Source organism: Panicum hallii, chromosome 1 (genome assembly GCF_002211085.1).
Source record: "Panicum hallii strain FIL2 chromosome 1, PHallii_v3.1, whole genome shotgun sequence".
Taxonomy (NCBI): domain Eukaryota; kingdom Viridiplantae; phylum Streptophyta; class Magnoliopsida; order Poales; family Poaceae; genus Panicum; species Panicum hallii.
The window spans coordinates 5072144-5098440 of NC_038042.1; the positions used below are offsets into that span (position 1 = coordinate 5072144).

The window sequence follows — 26297 nt, forward strand, 5'->3', positions numbered from 1 at the left end:
GTGAACAAGTATCAAAACTTTGCTGTATCGTTGTCATAACTCAGATCACGTATCAGCAATTCAGCACATCAATTAGCATGCTCATTTTCTTTAGAAAGCACATAAATCAGATAACGTATCAGAACATTCAGTGGCGTGCCCAAAACGATGGCACGGAGAGCAAGGTACATCATCTTTCCACAGGTCAATGGTGCCCAGATGAATGAGAGGCCTGGCATGGGCAATGCACAGAACGGTACTGGCCGGACTCTTCGCGAAAGGGAAGCGTTGGGTTTCAACCACCTGACAGCCATCGGTTCCAGTGACCAGATGAAAGAGCAAATACATCTTTCAGTGAACCAGCATGCCAACCTAGTCGGCGACCAGGAGGAGATTGTGGTCCATCCCTGCTGCAACTTGCAAGACTTCTACTCCTTCCAATGTATCCACAAGACACGGCTCTGCCTCATCGATTGAGCTGCCCAGACCTAGCCTGCCGTTCCGGCCAGATCCCCACGTCCAAACTTCTCCTCTCGATGTGAGAACAGCCGAATGAACTCGGCCAGCCGCGGCGGATACCGGCCTCTCCCCGCTCAGACAGTTGACCGGTGCTGGGATGTCTTCTTGGCCGGATCGCCCAAGCTGGGAACTACAGTTCCATCCCCATGAGAGGACGCCCGTTTCCACATCATCAATGCCTTCAGTTGATGTATGGCAGAGTGCGAGGGAGTGGCCAACACTTGCCGACACGGAGAATGGTCTATAGCTCACGTCAACAGGAAGCAGCTTGGATAGCCCTGCCTTCCTGCCCAGCTGTCCATAAGTGTTGTCACCACCGCTCAGTAGAACGCCATCAGCTGGGAAATTACAGAAACCATGTGAGGCAGTCGAGTCAACAATCAATAGGATGCAGTTATAATGATGACATAATTTTGATGGTGATGTCTAAAAAACCAGTAGCATCCTAGCAGAACAAGAGACTCGCTGCACAACTGTCCTGCTAGATTGTATGTTAACTTTTCCACACAATGAACTATAACACAACCAAGCAAGAATTGTCAAAATGTGATAATGGATCTTGGATAACCCATGATTATCTGACATATGTACTATTTGCATCTACAGCACAAGGTACTTTCCAATGTTGGCCGCATGACAACAAATATAAGAAGTATGACATAATACAGAAAACAGCATGGAAGCATGTGAAAGTCATTAAACATCACAAATGTGCACAAAAGGGGGGTCGGTTTGTAGCAGAAAGAAATACTCACAGAAGAGGATCAGGGAATGATCAAGCCCACAAGACACATCAGACACCTCAAGACGACTTACTTCATGAACAAGGGATGGTTCCCAGATGATGGGCATATTGTCTTCGCTCCGAATTTTCTCTTCAACCATCTTTTCAACAGCCTCCATCATTGAACTAGAATACTTGTCTACCGTTTTGCCTATGTATTCCTCTGCAGAAGGTACCTTACTGCTTTGACCCATTTCTCCTAATCTTCCATTTTCTGAATAGCCCCAACCAAATAGCTTTCCATCCTGTGTCAATGCCATGGCATGCCCCCATCCAAATGATACCTACAATTCCTGCAGTTATTGTCATTGCCCATCCAGTTATTTAATTTCTGGGAGAAAGTTAGCACCTCAGCGATGTCGTAGCTAGCAAGTGCTTCCACTCTAGATGGTACTACAGCCTCTACAATGTCCTTCCCAAGTCCTAGTTGGCCACGCTTTGACCTCCCCCAAACCCATAAAGAGCCATCAGATCCAATTGCTGCTGAAACAACACCTGAAGCAGATACAGCTCGAACTTGAACATTTTCCAATCCTCTGACCTGTTCTGGGTTGCTCCAAGTATTCCTGACATTTAATGAAACAACTAGATAGTTTTGTGATAATCCAGTAACGTTGCATATGAACAAGATAAAATAAGCTCTATAGTTGAACCCATGAATCAAATCATGTTTATTCACCACTAGCATGGACCACTAAAATATGATTGCATATGTCCTGTATGAACATTTTTTGTTTTCTATATTAGTGTTTGAGTTTCAAGGAACTGGAAACCAATAGAGGAAGTTTAGCTGGGTATAAGGCAATGGACAGAATTTTAATATCCTAATAGAACATATTCAATAAAAACGAAACTGAGATCAGTAAAAGAAAGCAGTGTCACACTAAAAAAAAAGTATAATCTTTCACTCCTCCATCACCTATTCACCTTCTGTGTTTCTTTCAACAAATGGTCGTGACTCCTGTTGTTCCTAGTTCCATAATTATCCTTGGCTCACTTAAGTCCTGGTATGTTATCTTCCCGCAATAAACATTTTCTCCTTCAACTGTCTATCAGATGAAGAAGATATTTCTATAAATTAAAGGGGCTCTTTCTTTTTTCCATTTACTTCTTACTCTTCCTATAACTCTGATGTTGTCTCCTATTAGTGTGTAGCACATACATAATTGACACCGCAACCACACGATGTGTGTTTTCTGCTTATGTGTATCTGTTTTTCTTCCTCCAAATCCACATATGCGGTGTAATCATGTGATTGCGTGAGTATCAGGAGGAAACCACGTAGCTTTCACCTAGTGAATCATTCTTGTGCTAGTATGGAACAAACACATCATGGTTGATTACTAATTTACCGGATGCGTATCAAACTAACTTCTGGCATCTAAAAAGAGGGAAAAACTTTTTGAAGAAAAACTGTGGCTAAAAAGAGGAAAGTTGTTTGAGGGCTTTTAAATCACCTCGGGGAATGAAGCCCGCGACCGAGCTGGCCCTCGTCGTTGCGCCCCCATGCCCAGACCTCCCCGGCGGCGGATACGGCGAGGGAGTGGTAGTGACCAGCGGCGACGGCGCTCACCGACGGCGGGAGGGAGGGCACGGGCGTGGGCACGTAGGCGTCGGCAGCCGGCGGTGGCTGGCCCACCGCGCCGTGGCTGTTGTCCCCGAACCCGAACACGGAGCCAGCGCGCGAGGCCCCGTCCCCTCTGCCGGCGCCGGCAAGCGCGGAGAGGGGGCGCCGCAAAGCGAAGGCGCGCGTGCGGGGAAGGAGAAGCGAACGCATTGCGCTCGCGATCGGAGTTGGGAGAGACGATGGTACGTGGGTTGGGCTAAATTGTATACTCGTGCAGAAAATATGGCCCAATCAGTGAATGGGCCTTTTGGACTAAATAGGCCCAGGTTGGCATCTTCGGCCTTCCACCACAGTAGACAAACTCTGGGTTCTCTCAAAGGAAAGGTAAATCATGGGAGCTTCATTTTTTGCTCTAAAAACCCACCCTCTAGGCTCTAGCAGAAATTAGTACAATAAACAAAGAATAATAATGTCCAAAGATAGGTTGAGCATAGGCGAGAAGGTCCATACTGATACTCATTGCAATTTTCGGTTAACAAATAAACAAAATATGCCCAATACAGGCACAGTAATATCTACAGTAAAATACAAGCGGATCATGTGCGTATGCTTTTAAGCCATCAGCCATGAGGGTTTTCACAGTTTCACCAGAGAGCCCATTCCCATAGACCCTACAAAAAGGCAGCACAAAGCGGATAGCCGCTATGACAGGATCGACGCCAGTAAATAGAGATCGGTTTCGGAAGCGGATCTTTGTACACAACAAATGGGTCCTCTTTTACATAAATATCCACCGTCACGTACCTGAAGGAAAGGCTGTCAGGAATGATCATTTAAGTAAAGATGACTGCTATTTGATAATCAAGGCTTAACTCTTTTCTCAAAAATCGTGCACGGAGCTGTTGGTTGAATCACATTTCAAGATTTTCCTCCCGGTCTGTGAAAGTTTTGTTCAAGATTAAAAGAGTGCAGTAGTTACAGAAACTTGATGTGGAGATCGACAGTAAAACAAGCTCTATGTACAAGTTGCGTAAAAAAGACTAGCCACTTGAAAATCTAACATTTTCCAACAGACAGCTTGCCAATCTTACCATAATTTTGATATTTATGTGCGAATTGACACAGGACTTTCACAATGGAACTGTATTTCATTGATTTCAGTGGTCCCATATGCTTGTGCAACAAATATAGAGATTTTATAGCTGCCAATTGAATTGGTAATATTCGTAGTAACTCTCCAACGAGCACACACACCAATCATTCTTCAGGTGGAACAACCTTGCATGTGATTGGGGCAAGAAGCGTGCAACAATATTGCTTGCCATGAAAACTAATGAGGAAGAGAAATTAGACTTATTGGAGGAACACTCCAAGGTGCTGATAGGTAGAAACAACATAAAATGTTGAAGGAACCACTTCAACGTGCTGAGCTTGATATTGTTCTAGAGATGATATAAACTAAAAGGTCGAATCCGTATCCACGAATAGCAAGAGCTTAATCCAAAGCATAAAGAAGAGATCTAGTTCAAGATCTATAATAGGAACATCAAATTCTATTGTTCTATTTATAATGGAAAGAGTACATGTATCAGTTACAAAATTGGAGGGCATTGCCTCTATTTATAGGCTTTGAGACCTTGCACAACTTGTATACTTCTAATATGACAACTAATAGCCAACTAGATGACAACCTATATGACAACTAAGATACAACTCATAACAACTATATATCAATAACACTTAGGATACAACTTCTAGAACAACCAAAGTAACTTCTATGATATATATTGTGACATCACTTCCTTCTTAGCTAAGTAACTCTCTATGAAACATAGAGCTAAAACTCAATTTGAATTCTTGATCTTAGTAGTAAAATAAGATTTATCTTCTAAATGTTAATATCAAAATCTAGTTTGATTTCACATTCTTTAGGATACTTAAATGTTCATGATACATCTATATGATGTCCCTCATCATTCTCCCCTACTTGATTGAAACTCGACCTCAAGTTATCTTCATAAAGTGTTTTTTCTTGATGATAGGGTGTCAGATCTGCCACATTAAAAGTGTTGGAGATATTCATTTCTCTCGGTAGATCAACTACATAAGCATTATCATTTATCTTCTTCAAAATAAAAAATGGACCATATCTTCTTTGCTGTAATTTTCCATGTACTCCTGTTGGCAATCTCTCTTTTCTAAGATATACCATCACTTGATCATGCACTTCAAATGAAATTGGCATTCTCTTCTTGTCTGCTTGTTGTTTGTATTTCTGGTTTGATGCTTCCAGGACATCATGAACTTCCTTAAACAACTCAGAATAATTGTCAGCAAAGGCTATTGCTAATCTTGAACTCTCCCTTGATGGTAGTTTCAGTAAATCAATCACATGCCTTGGAACTTTTGTATAATTAATGGAAAATGGACTCTTACCTGTAGATCTGTGCTGGGAATTTATTATAAGTAAATTTAGCAAGAGATAAGGCTAAATCCTATTATCCTTTTCATTTTGACATATGCAGCGAATTAAGCTACCCAAAAACTTATTCACTACTTCAGTTTGGCCATCTGTCTGTGGATGAGCTGTGCTTGAAAATTTCAGTTTAGTGTTGAATTGCTTCCATAATGTAAGCCAAAATGCAGCTAAAAATTTGTTGTCTCGGTCTGAAACAATAGACCTTGGAACACCATGTAGTCTTACTACTTCTTAAAAGAAAAGATTAGCCATCTTACAGAATCTGTCTACCACAACATAAACTGCATCATGCCCACGCCTTGTTCTTGGTAAGTCAAGTATAAAGTCCATTGATAGATCATCCCATGGTGCACTTGGTATTGCTAATGGCATATATAAACCAATGTTTTGAACTTGGCCTTTGTAGGTTTGACTCACAGAACATCTCTGCACGAACTTTCCAGCATCCCTTTTGAGTTGTGGCCACTAATAGCGTTCCTTCAGATTGGCTACGGTCTTATCACGCCCAATATGCCCGCTAAGATCACTTGAATGTAGTTCTCTAATTAGCTTGTCACATAGAGAACTTCTTGAAATGCACAACCTATCATTCTTAAAAAATAGACATCTTGCATAATATATTCACCTAGTGGTTGTCCTTGTAGCTATTTTAGCTATATTTAACCAAAATCATCATCATTCTCATATAATTCCTTAATTTGATCCATACCCGGAAGTTCATCTTCGAAATAAGTTAGGAGGCAAGCACACCGACTCAATGCATCAGCCACACGGTTGGTTTCTCCAGATTTATGCACAATGAGATAGTTAAATCTTTCCAGGTATGCTGCTCATCTTGCTAGCATACGGTCTACATGCTTTTGTGTTCTAAAATGCTTCAACGATTGATGGTCAGTATAGACAATGAACTCCTTAGGTAATGAATAAACTTCCCAAGTTTTTAAAGCTCTAAAAATTGCATAGAGTTCTTGCTGATATGTATTCCATTTCTACCTTACTTCACTTAGCTTCTCACTAAAGAAAGCAATGAGTTTTCTCTCTTGGGATAGAACAGCCCTAATGCCTACTCCACTTGCATCAAATTCTAGCTTAAAAATTTTGCTAAAATCAGGTAGAACCAAAACTGGAGCTTGTGAGAGCTTCTTTTTAATCTCTTTAAAACTTGTTTCAGCAGCTTTATTCCATTGGAACTTTCCATTCTTTAAACATTCCGTAATTGGTGCTATAATAGTGCTGAAGTTCTTCACAAATCTTCTATAGAATGTTGCAAGACCATGGAAGCTCTTTTATTGCGGCAACTTTAGAGTCATTAACATGAATACCCTCACTTGTTATGATGAAATCCAAGAAAAGAAGTTTCTTTTGTAAGAAGACACACTTCTTCAAATTAACATAGAGCTCATTTTCCTTCGGAACTTCTAGTACCTTTCGAACATGCTCAAAATGTTCATCTTCATCTTTGCTATAGATCAAGATATCATCAAAATAAACCACCATAAATTGGGATAAGAAGGGTCGAATGACTTGATTCATCAAATGCATAAAAGTGCTTGGTGCATTTAAAAGTCCAAATAGCATAACAAGCCACTCATATAGCCCCTCCTTGGTCTTGAAGGCTGTTTTCCATTCATCACCAGATCTGATACGGATTTGGTGATAGCCACTCCTCAAATCAAGTTTAGTAAATATATTTTCCCCGCTCAATTGATCTAACATATCATCCAAACGAGGTATAGGAAATATGTACCTTACGATAATCTTGTTAATTGCTCTACTATCTACACGCATACGCCAAGAACCATCCTTCTTTGGTGTGAGCAAAGCTGGTACAACACATGGACTAATGCTCTCACGAATATGTCCTTTATGCAGCAATTCTTCCACCTTTTCATTCAATATGGCATGCTCTTTTGGACTCATTCAGTAGTGTGGCATATTAGGAAGACTAGCACCAGGAATTAAGTCAATTCGATGCTGAATTCCTCTCATCGGTGGTAAGTGCTGAGGCTCCCCTGGTATACTCTGAAATTCAGATAGGAGACCCTGAACTTCTGCTGGAATTTCAGCAATAGATTGCTTTTCACCCTTAATAATAAGTGCAGCGCATAAATCCGCCTTCTTTAAGTCTTCTAAAAAAACACTTGGAGTATGGGAAATGGTCAACATGTTCTTTTCCTCCACCATAGAAGTAGAACCATCTAGTTTGTTAGGTACAATGATGATTTTGCGCTTATTCCAAATGAAAGAATAAGTGTTCTCCTTCCTTTATGTGTAGCATCCATATCAAATTGCCAAGGTCTTCCAAGAAGAACATGGCTGGCATCCATATCAACTACATCACACAACACATTTGAGAGATAATATTTGCTTAAAGAAAGTGGCACATTGCATTGCTTTGTGATCCTCATATTCACTTCCTTCTTGATCCAACCAATGGTATATGGATTTGGATGATCATGAGTGTTAAGCTTCAAGTGTTTAACTAGATTTTGAGAAATTAGATTCTCACAACTGCAACTATCAATCATCAATTTGCACACCTTGCCATTCACAGTACACTTGCTCTCAAATATCTTCTTCCTTTGTGTGTCGTCAGCTTGTGGTGTGGAGCACAAGAGACGTTGGATTACACATACTACTCCGTCACCTTCCTCCTCACAAAGATGTTCTTATTCCTCAACTTCAACCTCATATTCACAATTACTATTGTCACTGTCATCATCACTTTCATGGCGTGTAGTGTTGACAACCTTCCTCCTAGGATAGTTGCCGGATACATGTCCTTCTTCACCACACTTATAGTTTATAATTTCTTCTTGCTCTACTCTTCTTGGGAACTTGTTTAGGTTCAAATTGCTTTGCTTTTGATTGAATAGTTTTACTATCTATCTTGCTAGGATAGCCTTTTGATGAGCCCTCCATGTGAGAATGTGATTGAGACTTGGTTATCTTCTTTGTCTTCACATGTCTCTCAGCTTTCAATGCTAGAGCTTGAGCTTGATCTATTGAAAGATAATGCCTTGTTGAAAGATATGCCCAACACTATTTACACATTGTGTAATCTTTTCTTTTAAAAAGGAATGCATTGTCTAATTTTGTAGTTTATTTCAATCAACATCTTTGAGGGCTGCACGTCCTTCCAGCCAAAAACTTCCGCTACAAAGAAGAATTACTACTAAGAAATACCAAAACTTGACGAATATGGAGGCTCAAGAAGCATGAAAAAGTTCGCCTCCAACGGCTTATCCAACAGCTGGTAGACCACCATCTTTACCCTGGAGGAGGTATGCAGCTTTTTTGGCTTCCAATTCTCATTTTGGTGAATCCATTGAGGCGCTTTTGGCTCATGGCTGAAGGTACAAGCAAGCATAAAACAAATTGGGTGCAAGGTGTAGGTGTAACAACAACATGGCTGGACCGTGCGGTGTACTTTAGGAACAAAAAAACTAAAGTACAAACTATAAATAGGCAGATGCCAGAAAATAGGGCAAGCCAGCTCGAGCCTAGAAAAAATTGGTACATCCTCGTAACAATCAGATGGAATTAAACATGTCTTCTGCATTTCGCTTTATAATAATAGGCACATACTCCTTTCCTTGATAGTATTTCAGAAAAAAATATCATGGCTCTTATAGTTTTGAAATCATTAAAGACTTCAGACACGAGTGTGCTCTCCTTTCCTTGACAGATGTAATTAAAAGTCGGGTAAAACTAGATACTACCTAAGCAACTGATGAGATCTAACTGTATCTTAAGACGACTTTTACTGACTAAAGTCTATAAATAATTGGAGGCTTGAGTAAATGGTTGGTGGGTGCATTATCATGATGGGCAGCATATAGGTCCAACCAATCTTAATTAATGGCCATCGCGGTCGATGCATGCCAATGAACAGGACACATGCGACACAAACCTGCAACCCATTCAAGCAACGCGATCTTGGGAGTTGAAACTTGCTAATCAAAGCTACCAGATTGGTAGTAAGAAAGGTTTTGTAGTGCAGATAAATGTAATATCAAACCCAACAACCTGACATCACAAAACCGAGAATGTGACCAAATCCGCTCACCACGAGAGGAGAGGATGAGAACGCTGGCGGTTTGCGTGATAGGAGAGGCCCGGACAGAGCCCCGCACGGGGGCCATCGGTGAGGCGCCGGCGGCGAGGGAGGTGGGCGAAGGAAGAAAGCCTTGGAGGCTTGGACTTGGACTCTGGAGAACTGTGTAGGAGTAGTAAATTGGAAGTTGTTTTGATGGGCTCGAGTTTGGACTAAGATTGGCTGGTTTTGTTGGGCTGGATGAACGTCCAAGGAGCTAAGCCATTTTTGGTTTACGTTCTCGATGTTACTTGTGCGGTTGTGCTGGCTGATTGACCGCCAGAGAGACGCCTCGATATTCACACATATTTTTTTTTCTATTGGGGATCTCAATGCGCATTTTGAGTTCGAAATATTTAAAACATAATCATGCAGCAAGAAATAGGGTAAAACCTCCGGCAAAAGATTTTTTTTAAAATATGCATTGCATTACAAAAACTGACAAGATCAAGAATTAAGAAAATTGCCTATTATGTGGACCTCAAATGTCTATCAAGTTGTTTTTTTTACACCCAAATGGACGATGGGCTTGTTGCTTCTATGAAGACAAGCAAATAAGTAGATATTATTTTGGGGACAAAACACTATCAGTAATATATATATATGTAAATATTTTATTCTACTGCTTTGATCGGGAGATGTTGACACATTGGTAAAAAAATACATGAGGGTTTTGTTTCTCTCAAACCCTCCATGTTATTCCGAAGCATGGACAACTAATATTATGCTTTTCTGCCAATAGCTAATGGCACCAATCTTTGCCTAGGAGGCATCAAAAGTGGATGATGTCCATTATCATAGGGCACGCAAGAAAGTGGGCAAAGGGAGAAACCAAGGTGAAGTCTAAGAAAGATGGACGTCCTTTTTTGAGGTGCAGTGTAATACTTTCAACATGACAGCGTGTCGATAGCTACAAATGCTTCTTACATTGCCTTTCTATAATTTTCAAACATGTTACAAACCAGATCTCCTTGTCAACCAAGCAAGAACTTATGCATGATCGGCGAAAATAACCAATTTACCTTATAACTAACATTCAATGGCCAAGCTAAATGTAGAAAATCAAATCGTTTTATAGTTGCACTAAGATCCAAATAAAACATTTTTAGATATGAATCATTTGTCATTGCGGTGAAAAGGCATTCAAATATTTTGTAGAAACAAATTCAGATGTTAAATTTGACAACCCAAAGGTCATAAATTCACAACTACTCCCTCCGTTTTTTTAGATGCCGTATCTCGTTTTTGGAGAACATCGAAAAAGGATGTCGTATTTCTTTATGGCTTTGTAACGCTTCAGTCAACAAGTTGACGTGACTCATTTAAGGAGATGATGCATGAACGCCTTGTTTGTGCAGACGCTTTAACTAAGAATGCACCGTGAAGTATATACAGGTGATTTGCATCCTCACGGAACTCAGCGAAGTAGCCATGGCCGAGCATGAAGGCGAGTGCGGACGCGGCACCAGCGCGAAGCTCGTGCGAGGCGTGGATTATGCGGTTCATGCAAAAGAAGAAGAAAAGGAGGCTCATTAATGGAACCAACAACACCCAGCAATTAACGTATCATTGCTGAAAATAAAGATTAAGAACACAGTATTTGCCCTGATTTCCATCTTCCATTGGCAGCTCCACAGCGACATGATTTGCATTAGAGCAACTCCAGCAGATCCTTTGAACAGATCCCTATCCTAAATTTGGAGGATTAAACAAAAAAGATGTACTCCAACAGACTCTCGATTAAACCTTCTATTTTTTAGAAAAGTTTTCAAATTCTCTTCTCCACCCTTTGCTAGGGGTTCTAGGGAGTCCTCTATCGTAAGTTAGAATTGAGTGTTATTGCTGGAGTTGAAATAAATTTAAAAACCTTTAAAAAAAGATATCCTCTGTTTAGCATTCGGAGAATATGAGTATCGCTGGAGTTGCCCATCACCTGTGCATCCGGTCAAAACGGAAAGAATGCTCAATTTTTCCAGCGCGCGGTGACCGCGAGAGCGCGGGAAGCGCCAGCGCTGGGGCAGCGTCGGGCGGTCGATGGATTTGTACTACGTGGTGGTACGGTACGCTGCACCTGGCCTCCACCTGCAACGGATGACCTGACCAAGACCCGAATTAAACACGACAAAAAGAATTCAAAATTAAAAAATCCCACCCGGTTACCTCCGCTTCATTAACGTTCTAATCATTCCGCTCGCCCGCGGCCATTGCTCCCTCTCGCTCGTCCCTCCTCCCCCGCCTCCCAACCACCGCCTCCCCCCTCCCGGATCCCCTCGGGCCGCCGGATCCGGCGAGGCAGAGGGGCGCGCCCCGCGGCAGATCCGAGGCGGCTCCGCGGAACATTCCTCCGGTCCGGGCGGGCGCCACCTGGCAGGCGAGGGGCGTAATTCCGAGGGGAGGACGAGGAGCCGGGAGGCGCGGGGGAGGTGGATGAGCGCGGGGAGGCCTCGCCGCGGCACAGCGTAGGAGCCCCGCGCGCCGCCGGGAAGAAGCTATGATCGAGCAATTCGTTAATTTCGTCATCCGCCCGCCCCGGTACGTCCTGGCCCCCCGAGCTGCTGCAATCGTTGCTCTGTGTCTATTATTACGCATCAAATATGATGCTGCATTGGACTTGGACGTTGCCCTATTATTCTGGAAATTGGAGCGCCGCGGGATCAATGCCAGCGTTAGGTACCCCTGCAGCTGCAGGTCCGCGAGCGTTATTGAAATGCTGGCGTACTAGCTGTTCATCTAGCGTTGTTGATTGAGGGATATATTGAGGCCGAAATGATACATCCGAATGCACGATTTCGAACTCCAATGGAGGATGGGATCATGCGATTGAGGATATTTACTTACTGGTTTCAGCTGGTCTGCATTGGTTCTTTGTGTGTTATTGCAAATCTGTACCATGTACTATTAAAGCAAGGGTTAGGTATGATTGCAATATTCATTGTGGTTGTCCATTTGTCATGTTATGTGTAGCTGAACTTGCATGAGCATGCCGTGTGATGCTCATAGCTGTAAAGCGCCACTTTCGTGTTAATGCATGCATATAAGAATAACATTTAACTGTCCTTTTAATGTTATCTTCTGCTCGAGTTGCAAATTTTAGATCCTCACTGAGGAGGGATCATGTGTGAATTTTGGGCTGCTAATGCTGTATTTTTTTCCCTTTTGTTGCAACCTTTTTGGAACACAGCTGTAAAGTGTAGCTTTGTTTAGGATGGATGTCTATGATTTTTCTGCAGCATTAATTGGAACATGGCGCGCTTCTTTGTTGCTCACATTTCAAAGCCATATCCAAATAGGTTGCCAGTGCCTTGTATAATTTTTGTTGCAAATATGAGTTTGATGTAATAATAAAATTAGCTGATTGATGGCTTTGCGCCTTTTGCATACCCATTCGTATCGTTTTGTACCTTGTCTTTCTAAAATGTAATAATGATTGGAGCCCATCAAAGTGGGAAATTCGTTGAGCTAAAAAAAGTTAAATCCATTGAACAAGTTAAGAATTCATCCATGTATCTGGTGTATTGGGACTGAATGGACTCTAATTTGCAGGTCAGAATATAATCCAGATCAGTATCTATGGGACACAGAGTTTATCCTCGCTGGACGGAAATACAAACGACTAGACTTGGAGGCAAGTACGGAGCTCAATTATCGAGGTTTTTTCTGTCTTTTATTTGCTGATGCGAAGTTTGATGGCAACTATAAGCATCTTTGTTGATAACCTTATTGTTATACCTGCACCTGGCAGCTTACGAACGCAAGAGGCTATATCTTAAAATGCAGCCACTATGTTCCTGCTTTTATCCCAGAGAAGACTGCCCTCCCATGTGTGGTCTACTGCCATGGAAATAGGTACTTAACTTGTCTTCTCCATGTTTCCGTATGTGTGATGTAGTGATGATTCATTTGGTGATTCCTTCTATTAACATTCTGATTTTGTGCAACTCGCTTTATATTGATACACATTTCTAAGCCTTTGGAAAATCATCTATTGAGTTGGTAGCACAAGTTACAATTTTCTGCACACCTCTTTATTTATATCACACAGCAGCTCAAGCAGTCTCTGTATCTTTTGGAATATTAAACAGGCTTTGCTTTGACTCAATGCAGCGGATGCCGAGCAGATGCAAATGAAGCCGCTGTAATACTGCTTTCTTCAAATATCACTGTTTTCACACTTGACTTTTCTGGGTCAGGTCTATCGGGTGGAGATTATGTCAGCCTGGGTTGGCATGAGGTATATAATCAGTACCAATGTTGTTCTTTGCTTATTCTACATTCATATTTTGGGTGGTCACACACTTCTGAAGTTCACAAAATTTACTTCTAGAAAGAGGACCTCAAATGTGCGGTGTCACATCTCCGGGCCAATAAGCAAGTTTCCACTATAGGCCTTTGGGGGCGATCGATGGGTGCTGTTACAAGGTTATTTGTAGTTTTGGATACAGTGCATGTTTATTTTTTACTTGGTGCAAGATCTCTCTGTTTAACTTCATGTGATTCATTATTTTAAGAAGCCCTATGTATTGAAGAGACTCTTGGTTCTTCCATGCACTTTTCAAATGATATTCTCAAGATTGTTTTCAAGCTTTAAAATTTATTTCAGGGTCAAATATTTCATCACCATTTGATGGATCTTCCCTGTAATTTATTACAATATTTTGTATACAAATGCGATACAGCCTACTTTATGGAGCCGAAGATCCCTCTATTGCTGGCATGGTATTGGATAGTGCTTTCACTAATTTGTATGACTTGATGCTGGAACTCGTCGACGTTTACAAAATTCGAGTTCCTAAATTCACGGTATGCCCAGCAACACCTTCTGCATATGTGTTACTTTTGTGCAATTACAATACTACCATGAGAATGCTGGAAATGTGCATTGCCATACTACTTTTTTGGCTTTCACATTCCTAACTTTGAAGCATAAGACAATAGGACTTCATTTCTTTCCCTTTATATTGAACTTTCACCTATGTTATTGTGTTAATAAATGAATCTGCATGCTCGCCATTGGACTAAATTTGGGGCATTCATCAAAGGATGGGGCAGTTGTTAGATCTAGTGAAGTTCCATAGTATCTTCCTTCCTTACTAGTGCAAGTGTTTTTGCAATCCTAGTGATAAGTGCTTTAGTTGTAAAGTTTTAATGGCTTGTTCTGAACTCCGTCCTTTCAGGTTAAGATGGCTGTACAGTACATGCGGCGAATCATTCAGAAAAGAGCCAAGTTTGACATAATGGATCTTAATGTTTTAAAGGTATACTGCTTATACCATATCTCTTCATAATGTTAATTGGACACCCTGAATCTTTAATATAAAACCATAGAAGAATTCAACTCATGATGGTTGTATAAACTATTTTTTACTTATACAAGTTATGTTTATATTTTGCATCATATACATGACTTACTGCTGTAATAACAGACCTTATAAATGATAACAATAAGCTATTTTTTAGTTGCTTCCAATATGTCAAGGTCATAATGAATAACCACCTCTTCAGATAGTAGAATTGCCATTTTCCAGTTCCCATGTGGGATGTTTTATAACTGTAGAAGTTCCAAAAAATTTCTGGAAACCTCATTTATTTCTTTTTCTTGATTTGGCTCAAGTTTATTGTGAATTTCCTTAGACAGGTCTGGCAGTTTTAGAATTGAACTTTTGCTCTATCGTTTTTTTTATCTAAAAAGCTGCTCAGCTCGATAATTTCCCATTTCACAACAGTGATATTTGGTTATTGCCAGGATTTACATTTTTCTGGTCCTTTGTAGTCTTTATTATTTATTATTGATATCTCTGCATGCTTTATTTCCTGTACAATTCTGGTAACTTTTAAAAGCACCTGCTTATACTTCAAATTGATCTAACTTAAGCGTTCAATTGTTCTTAACCAGTTGGCTCCCATGATGTCTATCCCTGCATTATTTGGTCATGGCCTGAATGATATGTTTATTCAGCCCCACCATTGCGAGCGTATTCACGAGGCATATGGGGTAAGTGTTTGGGTAGCTTGCTTTATAAAGATTGAAGGGCATATAGATTTCACATCTACTCAACAATATGGCATTGCTAGTCGACTATTTCTGCCAAAGAGCATATTAGTCATTCTGTGAAATGTTAATCATCGCCTGGTTGTATGCAGGGGGATAAACGTATAATAAAATTTGAGGGTGATCACAATTCCCCAAGACCTCAATCTTTTTATGATTCAGTTTCAACATTCTTCTACAAAACATTGCGTCCTCCTCTGTTGCCTTCAGCACGTTCGAATAAGCGACTTATGGGTGCATATAAAGTTGGTAACATAACCAATGAGGTAAAAATTCACGAAATACTCATTCCAGTTCCACAACTTATTTGAACCTGGAATTATCTCATATGGTTTGACAAGGAGTCACCTTTGTTATTTTGCTGCTCTTGCAGAGCTTCTTCTCTAAAATCGTCGATGGTCTACAGTCAGCTAACACTGCCACCTGCAGTTCATCGACAGATGCACCTAACATTCTGAATGGTGTGGTACAGCTCCTTGAGCTGCTTCCTTGTAATGTTATAGTAAGTGGTTGTATACTAACCGCTTCACCTGAAATTGTTCCAGCTAAAACACCTGCAGTTGAATTGCTGTCAGAAAGCTTGAACCAGCTCTCTGTCAAGAAAGAGACTGACTTGGTAGGTTTCTTGATGTTTTCTTTGTGTCTGATATGAAGCCTTTTTTCCCCAACTCTTTTCCTTATCTGTATTCTTTTAAATGTAGGGTTCCCTTTTAGATGAAAATCATAGCCTGTCAGAGATGGATGGGGATAGTGTTGGGTTACGTTTGCAGGTAAAGTTCATTGTATAACAACGAGTTGGTTTACCAGAATATTGAACCCTGTATGCCTTTAGTCAAGTTTAGCATTATATACATGTGATACATTCTATTGCCTTCCGCCGGGTCAGGACGACCCCTTGTGTTAATTTAACCTTATCATAAGATATGGTGGTTAGGTTTTAGTCCAAGATGGCTGAGTGAATGCCATCAGAAACCGAATGCAGTGTTAAGAACTGAGGTTTGATATACTTGATATTTGTCTTTTGTGAATTTTCTGATGATAAGTCTTCCTTTCTTATAGGATAAAATTAGTAGGCACAATGAGGAGTCCTGCTCATACACGAGCTCTAACAGAGAAAGTTGGGGCAGATGTTCATCTGTAGGAGCGGCCAGTGATGATGAATCATTCTCAGGGGATAATAATTATAAGCAGGAGGTACATTGCCTCAATTGCTTGACAATTTAGTTATTCACTGCTTGTTATATCTTAATTAAAGCTATAGTTTTCACTAGTCGACTTCTTTCAAGATGGTGGCATTTACGCAACACTTTTGAAATGATCAATGCAATAAAAAAAATTGATCTTGTAATTGATCTATGCATCGTAGAATAAGGCAGTGAAGGCTCTGGCTACGCCTCTAAGACAAAGCCAGAGGAAACCATCTGAGAAAGCTAAGGAGAAGAAGATCCGAGTACTGTGGAAGAAAATTAAGTGCGAGAAGGTGGAGATGGGGGACAGTCTATCACAGCGCTTCAGGATGTGCCTCGGGCAATCTCCTCGGCACAAGAGGAATAAATCATCTGGAGCGCTCACAACTTCATAGCCCTGACAAGCCTGCTTGAACCACTGATCGTCCTGATTCTGACCGACTGTTGTCACTGCGACACTGTAACCTGTAGCCATAGGTGAATATACATAGCTTGACGCCACAATCGCGTGCCAGGATGCTCAACGGCTGAGAGGCGCGCCCTTGTCTTGTATCATCCCCTGTAATTGCCTGAAACAAGTGTAATTGCCACCTCCGCCTTGCAGTTTACATGTAACTTCCTTACCCCACTTCTGCATCTTGTGGATGCAGTGTGGCAACAGCTTGTTGGTGAAATGGAATGGGTTTGGTGCTTTTATCTTGTACCGCCATATATGTTCGTAATTCTTTGGACATCACATCTTGTTCGCTATTTTGTGTTGTTTGAAGGATTAGTTAGTTAACACGAACTGTGGAGCCTCGCCTTGCTTGGTGTGGTGGCGACTGGCGAGGTGAATGTGAGTGGCGGCAAGCACCTAGTTCTGTTCATAACATGAGCATTAAAAATGGTCCATTTAAGCAATTTCATTTTTAAAAATTGGCTATCGAGTTTACAGAAACAAGCGGTTTCTACTGCAATATAATCACTTTTATAACAAAAAACTCTTTTATTAAAAAAATGTGATCCTAATATATGCAAGTAGAGGTCTTATGTTGAAGCTATGTAATCAGAATTTAATTTAGATATTCAATTAGAAATTCTATTTTTTATAAAATTTTAAAAATCAGTTGCATGTACATGAATGCTAGAGTGCGAGAGCATGCACCCCCGAAAATAGCATTTCCCATGTATATTAATATATGCATACTAATAGAGCAACGTGGCATTTTGGGCATTTCCACCGCTACTGTGTTGCGCGCTGACGCCAGCTGCAAGCTGGCGGGAGGGAGGAAACGTTGGTCGGAGTTAGCGCGGCGCGGGCGTTTCGCGCGCCCGCTCTCGTCGGCTCCCCACCGCCCTCGGCGCCGAACACGCATGCTTCACCACCCCATCCACCACCACCAGATGTCCAGATCCCCGCACGGGCGCATCCTCCCCTCCCACCGCAACCCGGCCCTCTCTTCCCCATCCTCCTCCCTTCAGCCCCGTAGGCGTCCACCCCCGCCGATCGCCCTCCTGCTCCGCGGTGGCGTGAGTGCTGGAGGTCCATCCGGAGTTGGATTGGCCTCGTCTTTCTTGGTAAGGCACCAGTGGTTATTTTCCCCCCGGCTAGCTTCGATGGATCGCTCGTCCTGTTCCGCAGAATCTTTCTCTCCGATTCGCTGGTTGTGTGCGGATTTGTTTGCTGCTTCGATCGGTGGAGCACAGCTTTTCCCCAAAATATTTTGGCAACGTTAATTTCGCCCGAGGTTGTTAGGAGATTCTTAGCCTACATCTGGACGTTGTTAACTGTTCTTTTGTTCTGACGTTTAATGCTAATTGAATCTCCCCACGCTAAATCCTTCAGTTTCGTGGAGGGAAATCTCGGGTCAAATATCAGAAATAACCGCTATGTTATTCCACCAGCAGTGCTGTTGTTGTTTTGTTTTATCAAAATCAGAAATGGTACATGTTCTGCATTCGCCACGGTTTTAATCTCCATTGTTCATGTCTCATCCTGAATATTGTTTACATCTCCAGGCACGGAGGTTTTGCCACCATTCAAGATCGTCAACATTGCGGAAATGGGAGGTGTAATTGGTGGTGAGTCGCCAAGGAACAGTTCCCCTGCATCAAAGTTAGAGAGGAAGATGGTTGAGGCCATGCAGCAGAGGGCATTGAAAGGAACTTCTGTGAAATCTTTCAACAGTGTCATAATGAAATTCCCTAAAATTGACGAGAGCTTGAGAAACTGCAGGACCATCTTTCAGCAATTTGGTGAGCTTTACCTTTACATTACCCCTCTGTCTTGATCAGCTCTATGATACCATGTCATTTGAAGGCCAAAACTTGAAAAACTGGATGTAGTTGAACCATGTAACCAGAAGCAGCACTGAAGATATTACATAAATGATAAATATTTAAGAAAACTAGAATTGCCAAATTGTCTGGGTCAATTAAAACGAATTCACATGGATTCATCTAGTTTTTATCCAATGGAAAACAAATTAAAGAGTAATGTCCACGGATGACGCATCTTCCATCCAACCACTCCATGCATGCGCACTGAGTTTGGTCCTAACGAGGCCAGGTCAGTTCAATGCCTTGTAGTATAGCAGGTCTCTTTCTCCAAAGGTACCATGGGTTCCTGTTTCATATACACTGTATTATGCCAACGAGCGAGTAGAGTACAGGTGAAATCAACTAGATGAAACTTAAGGCATTCATCCTCGGTCATGGCTCTACTTGGCAGATTTAGGGAACCAGCTACCCCGAAACCGAAAATCCGCTAAAAAAATTGGGCACAAGATAGACCGCCCCAATTTACTTGCTTTAGCAAGGGGATTTCGAGCCTCGACATGGTTTGACACCCATATGAGGAATTTATTTTGTTATCCACATGAACTGATCCAGAATTACCCTGTCTCAATAGACTATAGTTACTGACCATAATATTTCATTTGAACTTGTCTTTTATTGTTGAGGTCATTCATCAAACCCTTTTTTTATATGTTCGCATTTATGCAGATGAAGATTCCAATGGTGAAATAGATCAACAGGAACTCAAGCACTGTTTCCAGAAATTGGGTATCGAATCTACTGATGATGAAATAAAAGATCTGTTTCAGGCATGCGACATTTATGAACACATGGGCATGAAGTTCAATGAATTTATTGTCTTCCTGTGCCTTGTTTATCTTCTCAATGATCCTGCGGTGTCTGAAGCAGTATCCTTCATACAGTAAAAAATATATTTATTGTTCAAAGTTTTTTTCTTGTTTTTTAGCACAGGAAATCCTCATACGGCATTAATTTTCAGCCTTTTTTTCTCTATTTTGATGGAAAAATAAGATATTTCTCAACTTGTGGTATGTGCTTACCTGAATTTTGGAGCTAATCAAGGAAATCACTTCATATGATGCATATTAATAAAAAGATTTCTTTCTTTGTGAGAATTTCAGTAAAAAAAGGATTGAAAGAAGTAAATAAATAATGATTACCTTCTTGAGGTCATTGTATAATTTTTATATTACATTATATAAGGGCTCTAAGGTGATATGTTAGACCTTTCTCAAGCGTTAGGCATTCCTCGAGCTGTGATCTTATTTTACCTATATCGTTTATGTCCTTGACATGATGCTTTAGAGAAAAAGAATGGGATTAGGATGTCTTGAGCCAACGTTCGAGACATTGGTTGAGTCATTTGTCTTCTTGGACAAGAACAAAGATGGGTACGTCAGTAAGAACGAGATGATACAAGCAATAAACGAGACCACTGCAGGAGAACGCTCCTCTGGGCGCATAGGCGTGAAAAGATTTGGTGAGTTATCTTCTCATGGCACCATCATCTCACAACCACATCCCCCCTAACTTCTACTCTGTTAGTTTGTAAGTATTTTTTTCATTATAACCATTCTATGTTGGCGTGCCAGTACTTTGTCAGTCCACTTTTCTTGTCATGCTATTGCTTGTTTTTTTAGAAATCAATGATCCGATACTTTGGTATGGGTGGATAGTTCTTTTTCTCCTTTTCAGATCAGGACGGGTAATAGGATGAAACTGCTCATAGGTTGTTCTTTTTTTCTCTTTTTTCAGCTATGATAATAAAAATAGTTAGGCATTGATAAAAGATAAGATAGGATCAAGTTTCATGCTTTCAGAATATTTAAATTATTTTGGAACCAGTCCCAAGACTCATCATTCAAGACTGATGCTTACATTTAAAGATTTCCCATATCAATTCAGCAGAGCTTAGGAGTATTCAGTGTTGATTGATGAAATGCTTACCCCAATTCAGTTACTATTGCGTTTATATGTTTGCCCTAACATTTACTCTCTTGGTGCCTCCAGAGGAAATGGACTGGGACAAGAATGGCACAGTGACCTTCAAGGAGTTCCTCTTTGCTTTTACTCGCTGGGTGGGCATCGACAATGAAGACGACGATGATGACGACGATGAATGAGCGTGTCAATTGGCCATGTCAGCCCTCAGGAGGCCTCCAGCAGCTTCCTCCCTGACGAGTACTATATGACAGTCAAAAGTAGCTGTTCATATTTTCTTGGTGTCTAGCTGATGGTAGATGCTTACGTTCGTATTAATAGAGTGAACCCGAGTTATTTCTAGTTGTGGCAAGAATTTGCTGATAAAAGAGTTACATTGTTGAGATGATGTTCAGTTAGGTTACCCTGTTATTCAGATGTTTGGAACCGGTTAAGAAAATGCAGAATTGCTAAGGTTAGTGATGCTCTTTCCTTTGATACTGCCTGTTTCTCTAGGTTTTGTCACTGAGCTCGCATAGGCGACCCACCAAATTCAGTGATTTTTGCACATAGATCTTTTTTTCAAAAAAAGGGATAACCGGCCACAGCTAACACAGGGTGCTAGCTTACAGCCAAAGTTTACAAAAGAGCAGTTCTGAGACTGCAGGACGGGGTCCACCACACAGATACAAAGAAAAAAAATAAGAGAGGGAGGGAGGGAGGGAGGGAGGGAGAGGGCACTTATACTTCAGTTAAGATCCACTGGCCATGGACGAATCTTCAGATACATGATGATACTAGCATGCATGTATAGTTGCAGGCTTGCAGTACAACTCGATAGCATCCAGACCTAGACGATGAGCTGACAGCACAAAAAATTAATGCAATGCTGCATACCACGCCTGCACGCCATGGCCACATCCTCGCAACCATCCACAGCCCAGCCGGTCCGATTCAGCCATGAATCAGCTTCCCGGCCTCGACAAGGAGGTCCTTCACCTTCCCCAGGAGGCCAGGACGAAGAGCACCGCGACGGCCGCGCACGGCAGGACCGGCAGGAACACCGAGGCCGCCCCGCGCCAGTCCTCGGAGGAGCCGGCCGCCACGGAGGCCAGAGGGGTCGCCACCGCGAACACCGCGAGGGAGCACACGAGGCTCACCACCATGAACCGCCTGACGGCGGTCAGGGCCCTGCCGGCGGAGACCACGTTCAGCCAGAACAGCCACCGCTCCATGGCGATGGCCGCCTCCAGTGCGAGGGAGATCGCGCTGATGGACTCGTAGGGGCGGGCCCGGAGCTCCAGCGGCTCGCCGCCGGCCTCCCGAGCCCTCGACAGCCAGGCGGGCGGGTGGAAGAAGGGCCGGGCCTTGGCCGGCAGCCCAGCATGAGCAGCGCCGAGCACTCCATCAGCGAGCCCGACGCCCTGTCCAGGTACGTGCGGTCCGCTTCGTCTTCGTCTTGGGCCCCCGGCGTGTCAGCTAGCAGCCACCTCCGACGCTCTGCCTCCGGTGCGGCTGTGGCGCCGGGCCAACTTCGCCGGCCGGGGGATCCCGCCGGCTTGATCCGCGGCCACCTCCTCCATGTGCTCGCTTCCGCCGGTGGCTTCTCTGGATTTTGGCCGGTGTGTTCGGTGGAGTGGAGGGGAGGAGGGGACTGGAGTCCGGGTAGCTCCGGTGAGTGGTGACTGGTGGCCTGGTGGGTTGCTCTTGCTGCTGGCTGTACACCGCCTGCTGGCTTCTTCCCTAATTTGGTCGGCAGGGAGGTCACATCACATGCTGGTGGAGCCTGAGAGAGGAAAGAACGAAGAGGGACGGTCACCAATTGGCTGGTGCACCTTGGAGCAGGGCTACCATGCTATCCTTCCGTTCGACTGCACCAACTGCTGGGACCTGGGAGCACGATGCATCAGGCGAGCGAAATTTCGTGGGCACATCGCCGTAGCCCGTAGGAGCGCTCTCGATCGTGGAGAGCAGAAAGAGGGAGAGAGAGAGAGAGAGGGGTGCACAGTTCGTTTTTTAGATAATGGGAAAGAAGTTCCCGACCTACCCCCAATCGGGTGACAGCCGTCCACACCAAACCACAAAATCAACTCCTGCCACAGTTCGTGTGATTACATGCAGCAAAAATTCAAAACATTTTTTCTTCTTTTTTTTGAAGCGGACGGCCGGCATTAGTATCCAGCATGGTATTGATATAATAGCGAGTTGAAATAAAATATATAGAATTTGAATTGCACCGTTGTATTTCTGATCAAATTAAATTTGCATTGCACCACCGGATGTATCTTTGTACACCGGATACGACACGAGCGAGGGCTGCGGCAGGGAGACCCCTTGTCTCCCTATCTGTTCATTTTGGCGATAGACACCTTGCAGTGCCTACTGGAGATCGGAACTGAAGAAGGACACTTGACACCCCTGCGTGGACGGCATGCTAAGCTTCGTCTGTCCCTGTACACGGACGATGTTGTCGTCTTCTCCAACCCTTTTAAAGAGGATGTGAGCTTGATCCTGCAGATTATGGACGGTTTTGGAAAAGCGACGGGCCTTAGGCTGAACACAGAAAAAAGCTCAGTGGCGCCAATTCGATGCCGAGATGTTAATCTGCAGGATATTTTGCAAGATTTCTCGGGCCAGCAGGTTGTCATTCCTTTATCCTACTTGGGATTGCCTCTCACGCTGGGCAGACCGCGACTAGTACATCTGCGGCCAATCCTGGACAGGGCTAAGTCGCGCTTGGCCGGCTGGCAAGGCCGGTTGCTGAACCCGGCTGGGCACCTTGAATTGGTGCGCTCTGTCCTTAGCTCCATCCCAATTTACTTGCTAAGGCTGATATCAGCAGCGTTGCTTTCAGCCCGTGTAAAATCGCAGGTGCTCCCTCGTTTGCGTTTTGCCAGCCCAGTCGGAGCCCATCTCAGCAGAAAGTGAAAACGCGTTTGCAAACTTCCCGCGCGCCGATTGAAATTTCCGTGCCTCCCCCGCGCTCCCTGTGTCGAGACCTCCACATCTCGTGCGGTCGTCCTGCCCGAGCGCCGCCCAGTAGATCCTCCGCCCGAGAGCCCCTCCTCGCATCCAGCCCCTCTCCGCCCGGTCAACTACGCCTCATCCGGAGCCGCGGGCGGCGTCCCCTCCCCGCCCGGGCGACACCGACTCCTCCCCTGCGGCCGCCGTCGTCCCCTATCCGCCCGGCAGACAGCGGCTCCGCCCCTGCGTCGGACGGCTCCCTCCCCCTCCCCTCCCCCTCCCCCCCGGCGCGAACCGGCGACCACCCGCTGCTCCCCTGCGGCCTACGGCGTCGGATCCCCGCTCCTCCGACAGTCGCAGCTTCCCCGCCGGTCGACGCCGTCCCTTGCCCGCCAGGCCGGCAGCGGCTGGCGGCCGACGGCATCCCTTGAGCACCCGGCCGCCAGCGGCTCCTCCCCTGTGGCCGACGGCATCCCCTCGTGTCCGTGGCCATCCCCTCCCCACCCGGCCGACTGCTCGGGTACATGCACACTCAGAAGCAGAGTATCTAATTTCTTAATAGAATTAGTTCAAATTTCAATTGCTACTGTAGTGGTTTAGGAGGAAGTAGTTTGCTTAGTTCGGCACAGAAGTAGGGTTGCTTATTGCTACTGCTGCGGTGTAGTAGCAAGTTCAATTTCCCTGCTAGTGTCCCGTCTCTGGTTTAAGCGAACTGAGAAGTATAGTTGCTTTGTCGGCTTTAGCATTTAGTTTAGTGAGCCACTCTATTGGTGTTTGTACGTTTTCCATATTGTTCATGGACTACAATAAACATTCTTTGTCCCATGTATTACAGTTTGCAGCCGAGCAATGGGTCACCATTACCGACGTGCGATGCGCGAGTACCAAGGGCTACCTCCGGATGGGGAGACGAGTGAAGAAGACGAACAGCAGGTTCTCGCAGCATATGCAAATGGCCTACTTGCTGGTGCTCATAGCCAGGCCAAGCGGAGCCGTTACAGTGTCAAACGCATCGTGGTCAAGCGAAACATCCGGGAGGGTTGGCATCGGCTACGTCTTGACTACTTTGACCCCCAAAAAGTTTACCCCGACGCATTCTTCCGGAGGAGGTGAGCACATATGAGCCAATTTTCATTTGTTTCTCATGCCTATGTTGTGACGAGAGTCTGCGTTGACATTTCGTCAAGCTTTTTCCAGGTTTCGTGTGTCACCTAGGCTGTTTTGCCGTGTAGCAGATGCTGTTACTGAGTACGATGACTACTTCAAGGAGAAGGAAAATGCAGCCAGGAAGATGGGATGCCATCCTTACCAGAAGATTGCTGCTTGCTTCAAACTGCTTGCCACCGCCTGCACACCTGATTCTCTGGACCGAGAGTTTCGTATGTCTAGCTCTGCCATTATGGAAAGCTTCAAGCATTTCATCCAGGGTGTGGTTGACCTCTTCGAACAACGCTACTTATGCAGCCCAAATGAGACCGATATACAGGCCTTGCTGCAGGTTGCTGAGGACAGAGGGTTCCCAGGAATGCTTGGAAGCTTAGACTGTATGCATTGGGTATGGGAGAACTGCCCTGTTGCCTGGCACGGTGAGCACTGAGGACACACACAGAAGCCAACCATTATACTGGAGGCTGTGGTCGGGCCCGACCTATGGTTTTGGCACGCCTTCTTTGGTCTCCCTGGGTCACTGAATGATATCAACGTTCTCCATAGGTCCCCTATTTTTGATGACCTCGCCTCTTGTAATGCCCCTGCTGTCAACTTCACCGTGAATGGTCACCATTACGACATGGGGTACTACCTGGCAGATGGCATATACCCGGATTGGGCGACACTAATCAAAGGAGTTCCTAGTCCAGTTACTGAGAAGCAGAAGCTCTTCACTTTAAAGCAGTCTGCTTACAAGAAGGATGTCGAGCGAGCATTCGGTGTGCTACAAGCAAAATTTGCAATTGTCAAATGTCCTGCCAGAATGTTCATGGTAGCAGATTTAAAGAACATCATGAGTTGTTGTATTATCCTGCACAACATGGCAGTTGCGGACGAGCGAGGACTTCCGGTGGCGACCATTGACGACTTCGAAGATGCCACTGCACCTATGCTTCTCCCGAGGAATGTGCCAAGCATACAGACTTTGATAGCAAACCACAAAAAAATCGAAGATCGAGGCATGCATCACCGGCTGCAGGAAGACCTCATGGAGCACGTGTGGAACGAGTGTGGCAGCACCTAGGGTAAGGACAATGGATTGCTCATTGCTTGTTTCTGTTAGGTACATTGCTTGGTTGGTTCAAGTTTTATGCTTTAGTTACATTGCTTGAGAATTGTGGTATTTTTATAGTGTCTTTGTTTTAACTTGCTCACTGTTTATGTTTAATCCCCGTTCATTGTCTCAGCGATTGGACCTGCACTTACTGCAGGGAGATTCAGGAAATTTGAAGCGTTAAAGGTTCTA

The 26297-nt window shown here is 43.7% G+C and overlaps 4 protein-coding genes across 7 annotated transcripts; 3 read left to right on the forward strand and 1 right to left on the reverse strand.

The window, feature by feature from the left end:
* Positions 1-59: 59 nt before the first annotated feature.
* Positions 60-3089, reverse strand: LOC112901044 (ultraviolet-B receptor UVR8). Of its 2 annotated transcripts, none has more exons than XM_025969875.1 (4): positions 2740-3089; positions 1632-1848; positions 1254-1527; positions 60-836 (listed from the first exon to the last, which is right to left on the reverse strand). In XM_025969875.1, the coding sequence occupies exons 1-4, from the start codon at positions 3057-3059 to the stop codon at positions 352-354; spliced, it is 1296 nt and encodes a 431-aa protein (XP_025825660.1). In that variant the 5' UTR covers positions 3060-3089; the 3' UTR covers positions 60-351. The 2 variants fall into 2 exon arrangements, with proteins under 2 accessions (XP_025825660.1, XP_025825651.1); XM_025969866.1 differs by having other exon boundaries at positions 1254-1566.
* Positions 3090-11631: 8542 nt separating this feature from the next.
* On the forward strand, positions 11632-17363 carry LOC112878981. 3 transcript variants are annotated; one of them, XM_025943276.1, is made up of 14 exons: positions 11632-11956; positions 12968-13049; positions 13167-13270; positions 13529-13655; positions 13749-13843; positions 14101-14224; positions 14599-14679; positions 15318-15416; positions 15566-15739; positions 15847-15934; positions 16019-16089; positions 16175-16243; positions 16533-16667; positions 16840-17363. In XM_025943276.1, exons 1-14 carry the CDS (start codon positions 11916-11918, stop codon positions 17053-17055), a joined length of 1506 nt encoding a protein of 501 aa, XP_025799061.1. In that variant the 5' UTR covers positions 11632-11915; the 3' UTR covers positions 17056-17363. The 3 variants fall into 3 exon arrangements, with proteins under 3 accessions (XP_025799061.1, XP_025799062.1, XP_025799063.1); XM_025943277.1 differs by lacking the exon at positions 11632-11956 and having other exon boundaries at positions 12980-13074; positions 13615-13655; XM_025943278.1 differs by lacking the exon at positions 11632-11956 and having other exon boundaries at positions 12991-13053; positions 13615-13655.
* Positions 17364-18015: 652 nt separating this feature from the next.
* Positions 18016-21299, forward strand: LOC112877087 (probable calcium-binding protein CML21). The gene is made up of 5 exons (XM_025941295.1): positions 18016-18217; positions 18659-18895; positions 19646-19845; positions 20264-20438; positions 20969-21299. The coding sequence occupies exons 2-5, from the start codon at positions 18703-18705 to the stop codon at positions 21079-21081; spliced, it is 681 nt and encodes a 226-aa protein (XP_025797080.1). The 5' UTR covers positions 18016-18217; positions 18659-18702; the 3' UTR covers positions 21082-21299.
* Positions 21300-24689: 3390 nt separating this feature from the next.
* Positions 24690-26075, forward strand: LOC112885290. The gene is made up of 3 exons (XM_025950942.1): positions 24690-24951; positions 25040-25357; positions 25556-26075. Exons 1-3 carry the CDS (start codon positions 24692-24694, stop codon positions 26073-26075), a joined length of 1098 nt encoding a protein of 365 aa, XP_025806727.1. The 5' UTR covers positions 24690-24691.
* The last annotated feature ends 222 nt before the right edge of the window (positions 26076-26297 follow it).

Bases quoted from the DNA above. Each gene is read 5' to 3' on its own strand.
- LOC112901044 (XM_025969866.1), bottom strand. From the start codon at position 3,059: ATGCGTTCGCTTCTCCTTCCCCGCACGCGCGCCTTCGCTTTGCGGCGC. The intron at 1,849-2,739 runs GTGATTTAAAAG...ATTAAATGTCAG, and splicing joins CGCGGGCTTCATTCCCCGAG to GAATACTTGGAGCAACCCAG. The intron at 1,567-1,631 runs GTGCTAACTTTC...CAGGAATTGTAG, and splicing joins CTAGCTACGACATCGCTGAG to GTATCATTTGGATGGGGGCA.
- LOC112878981 (XM_025943276.1), top strand. From the start codon at position 11,916: ATGATCGAGCAATTCGTTAATTTCGTCATCCGCCCGCCCCG. The intron at 13,844-14,100 runs GTTATTTGTAGT...AATGCGATACAG, and splicing joins TCGATGGGTGCTGTTACAAG to CCTACTTTATGGAGCCGAAG. The intron at 16,668-16,839 runs GTACATTGCCTC...TATGCATCGTAG, and splicing joins ATAATAATTATAAGCAGGAG to AATAAGGCAGTGAAGGCTCT.
- LOC112877087 (XM_025941295.1), top strand. From the start codon at position 18,703: ATGGGAGGTGTAATTGGTGGTGAGTCGCCAAGGAACAGTTCCCCTGCA. The intron at 18,896-19,645 runs GTGAGCTTTACC...GCATTTATGCAG, and splicing joins GACCATCTTTCAGCAATTTG to ATGAAGATTCCAATGGTGAA. The intron at 19,846-20,263 runs GTATCCTTCATA...ATGATGCTTTAG, and splicing joins ATCCTGCGGTGTCTGAAGCA to AGAAAAAGAATGGGATTAGG.
- LOC112885290 (XM_025950942.1), top strand. From the start codon at position 24,692: ATGGGTCACCATTACCGACGTGCGATGCGCGAGTACCAAGGGCTACCT. The intron at 24,952-25,039 runs GTGAGCACATAT...AGCTTTTTCCAG, and splicing joins GACGCATTCTTCCGGAGGAG to GTTTCGTGTGTCACCTAGGC. The intron at 25,358-25,555 runs GTTCCCAGGAAT...CGTTCTCCATAG, and splicing joins CAGGTTGCTGAGGACAGAGG to GTCCCCTATTTTTGATGACC.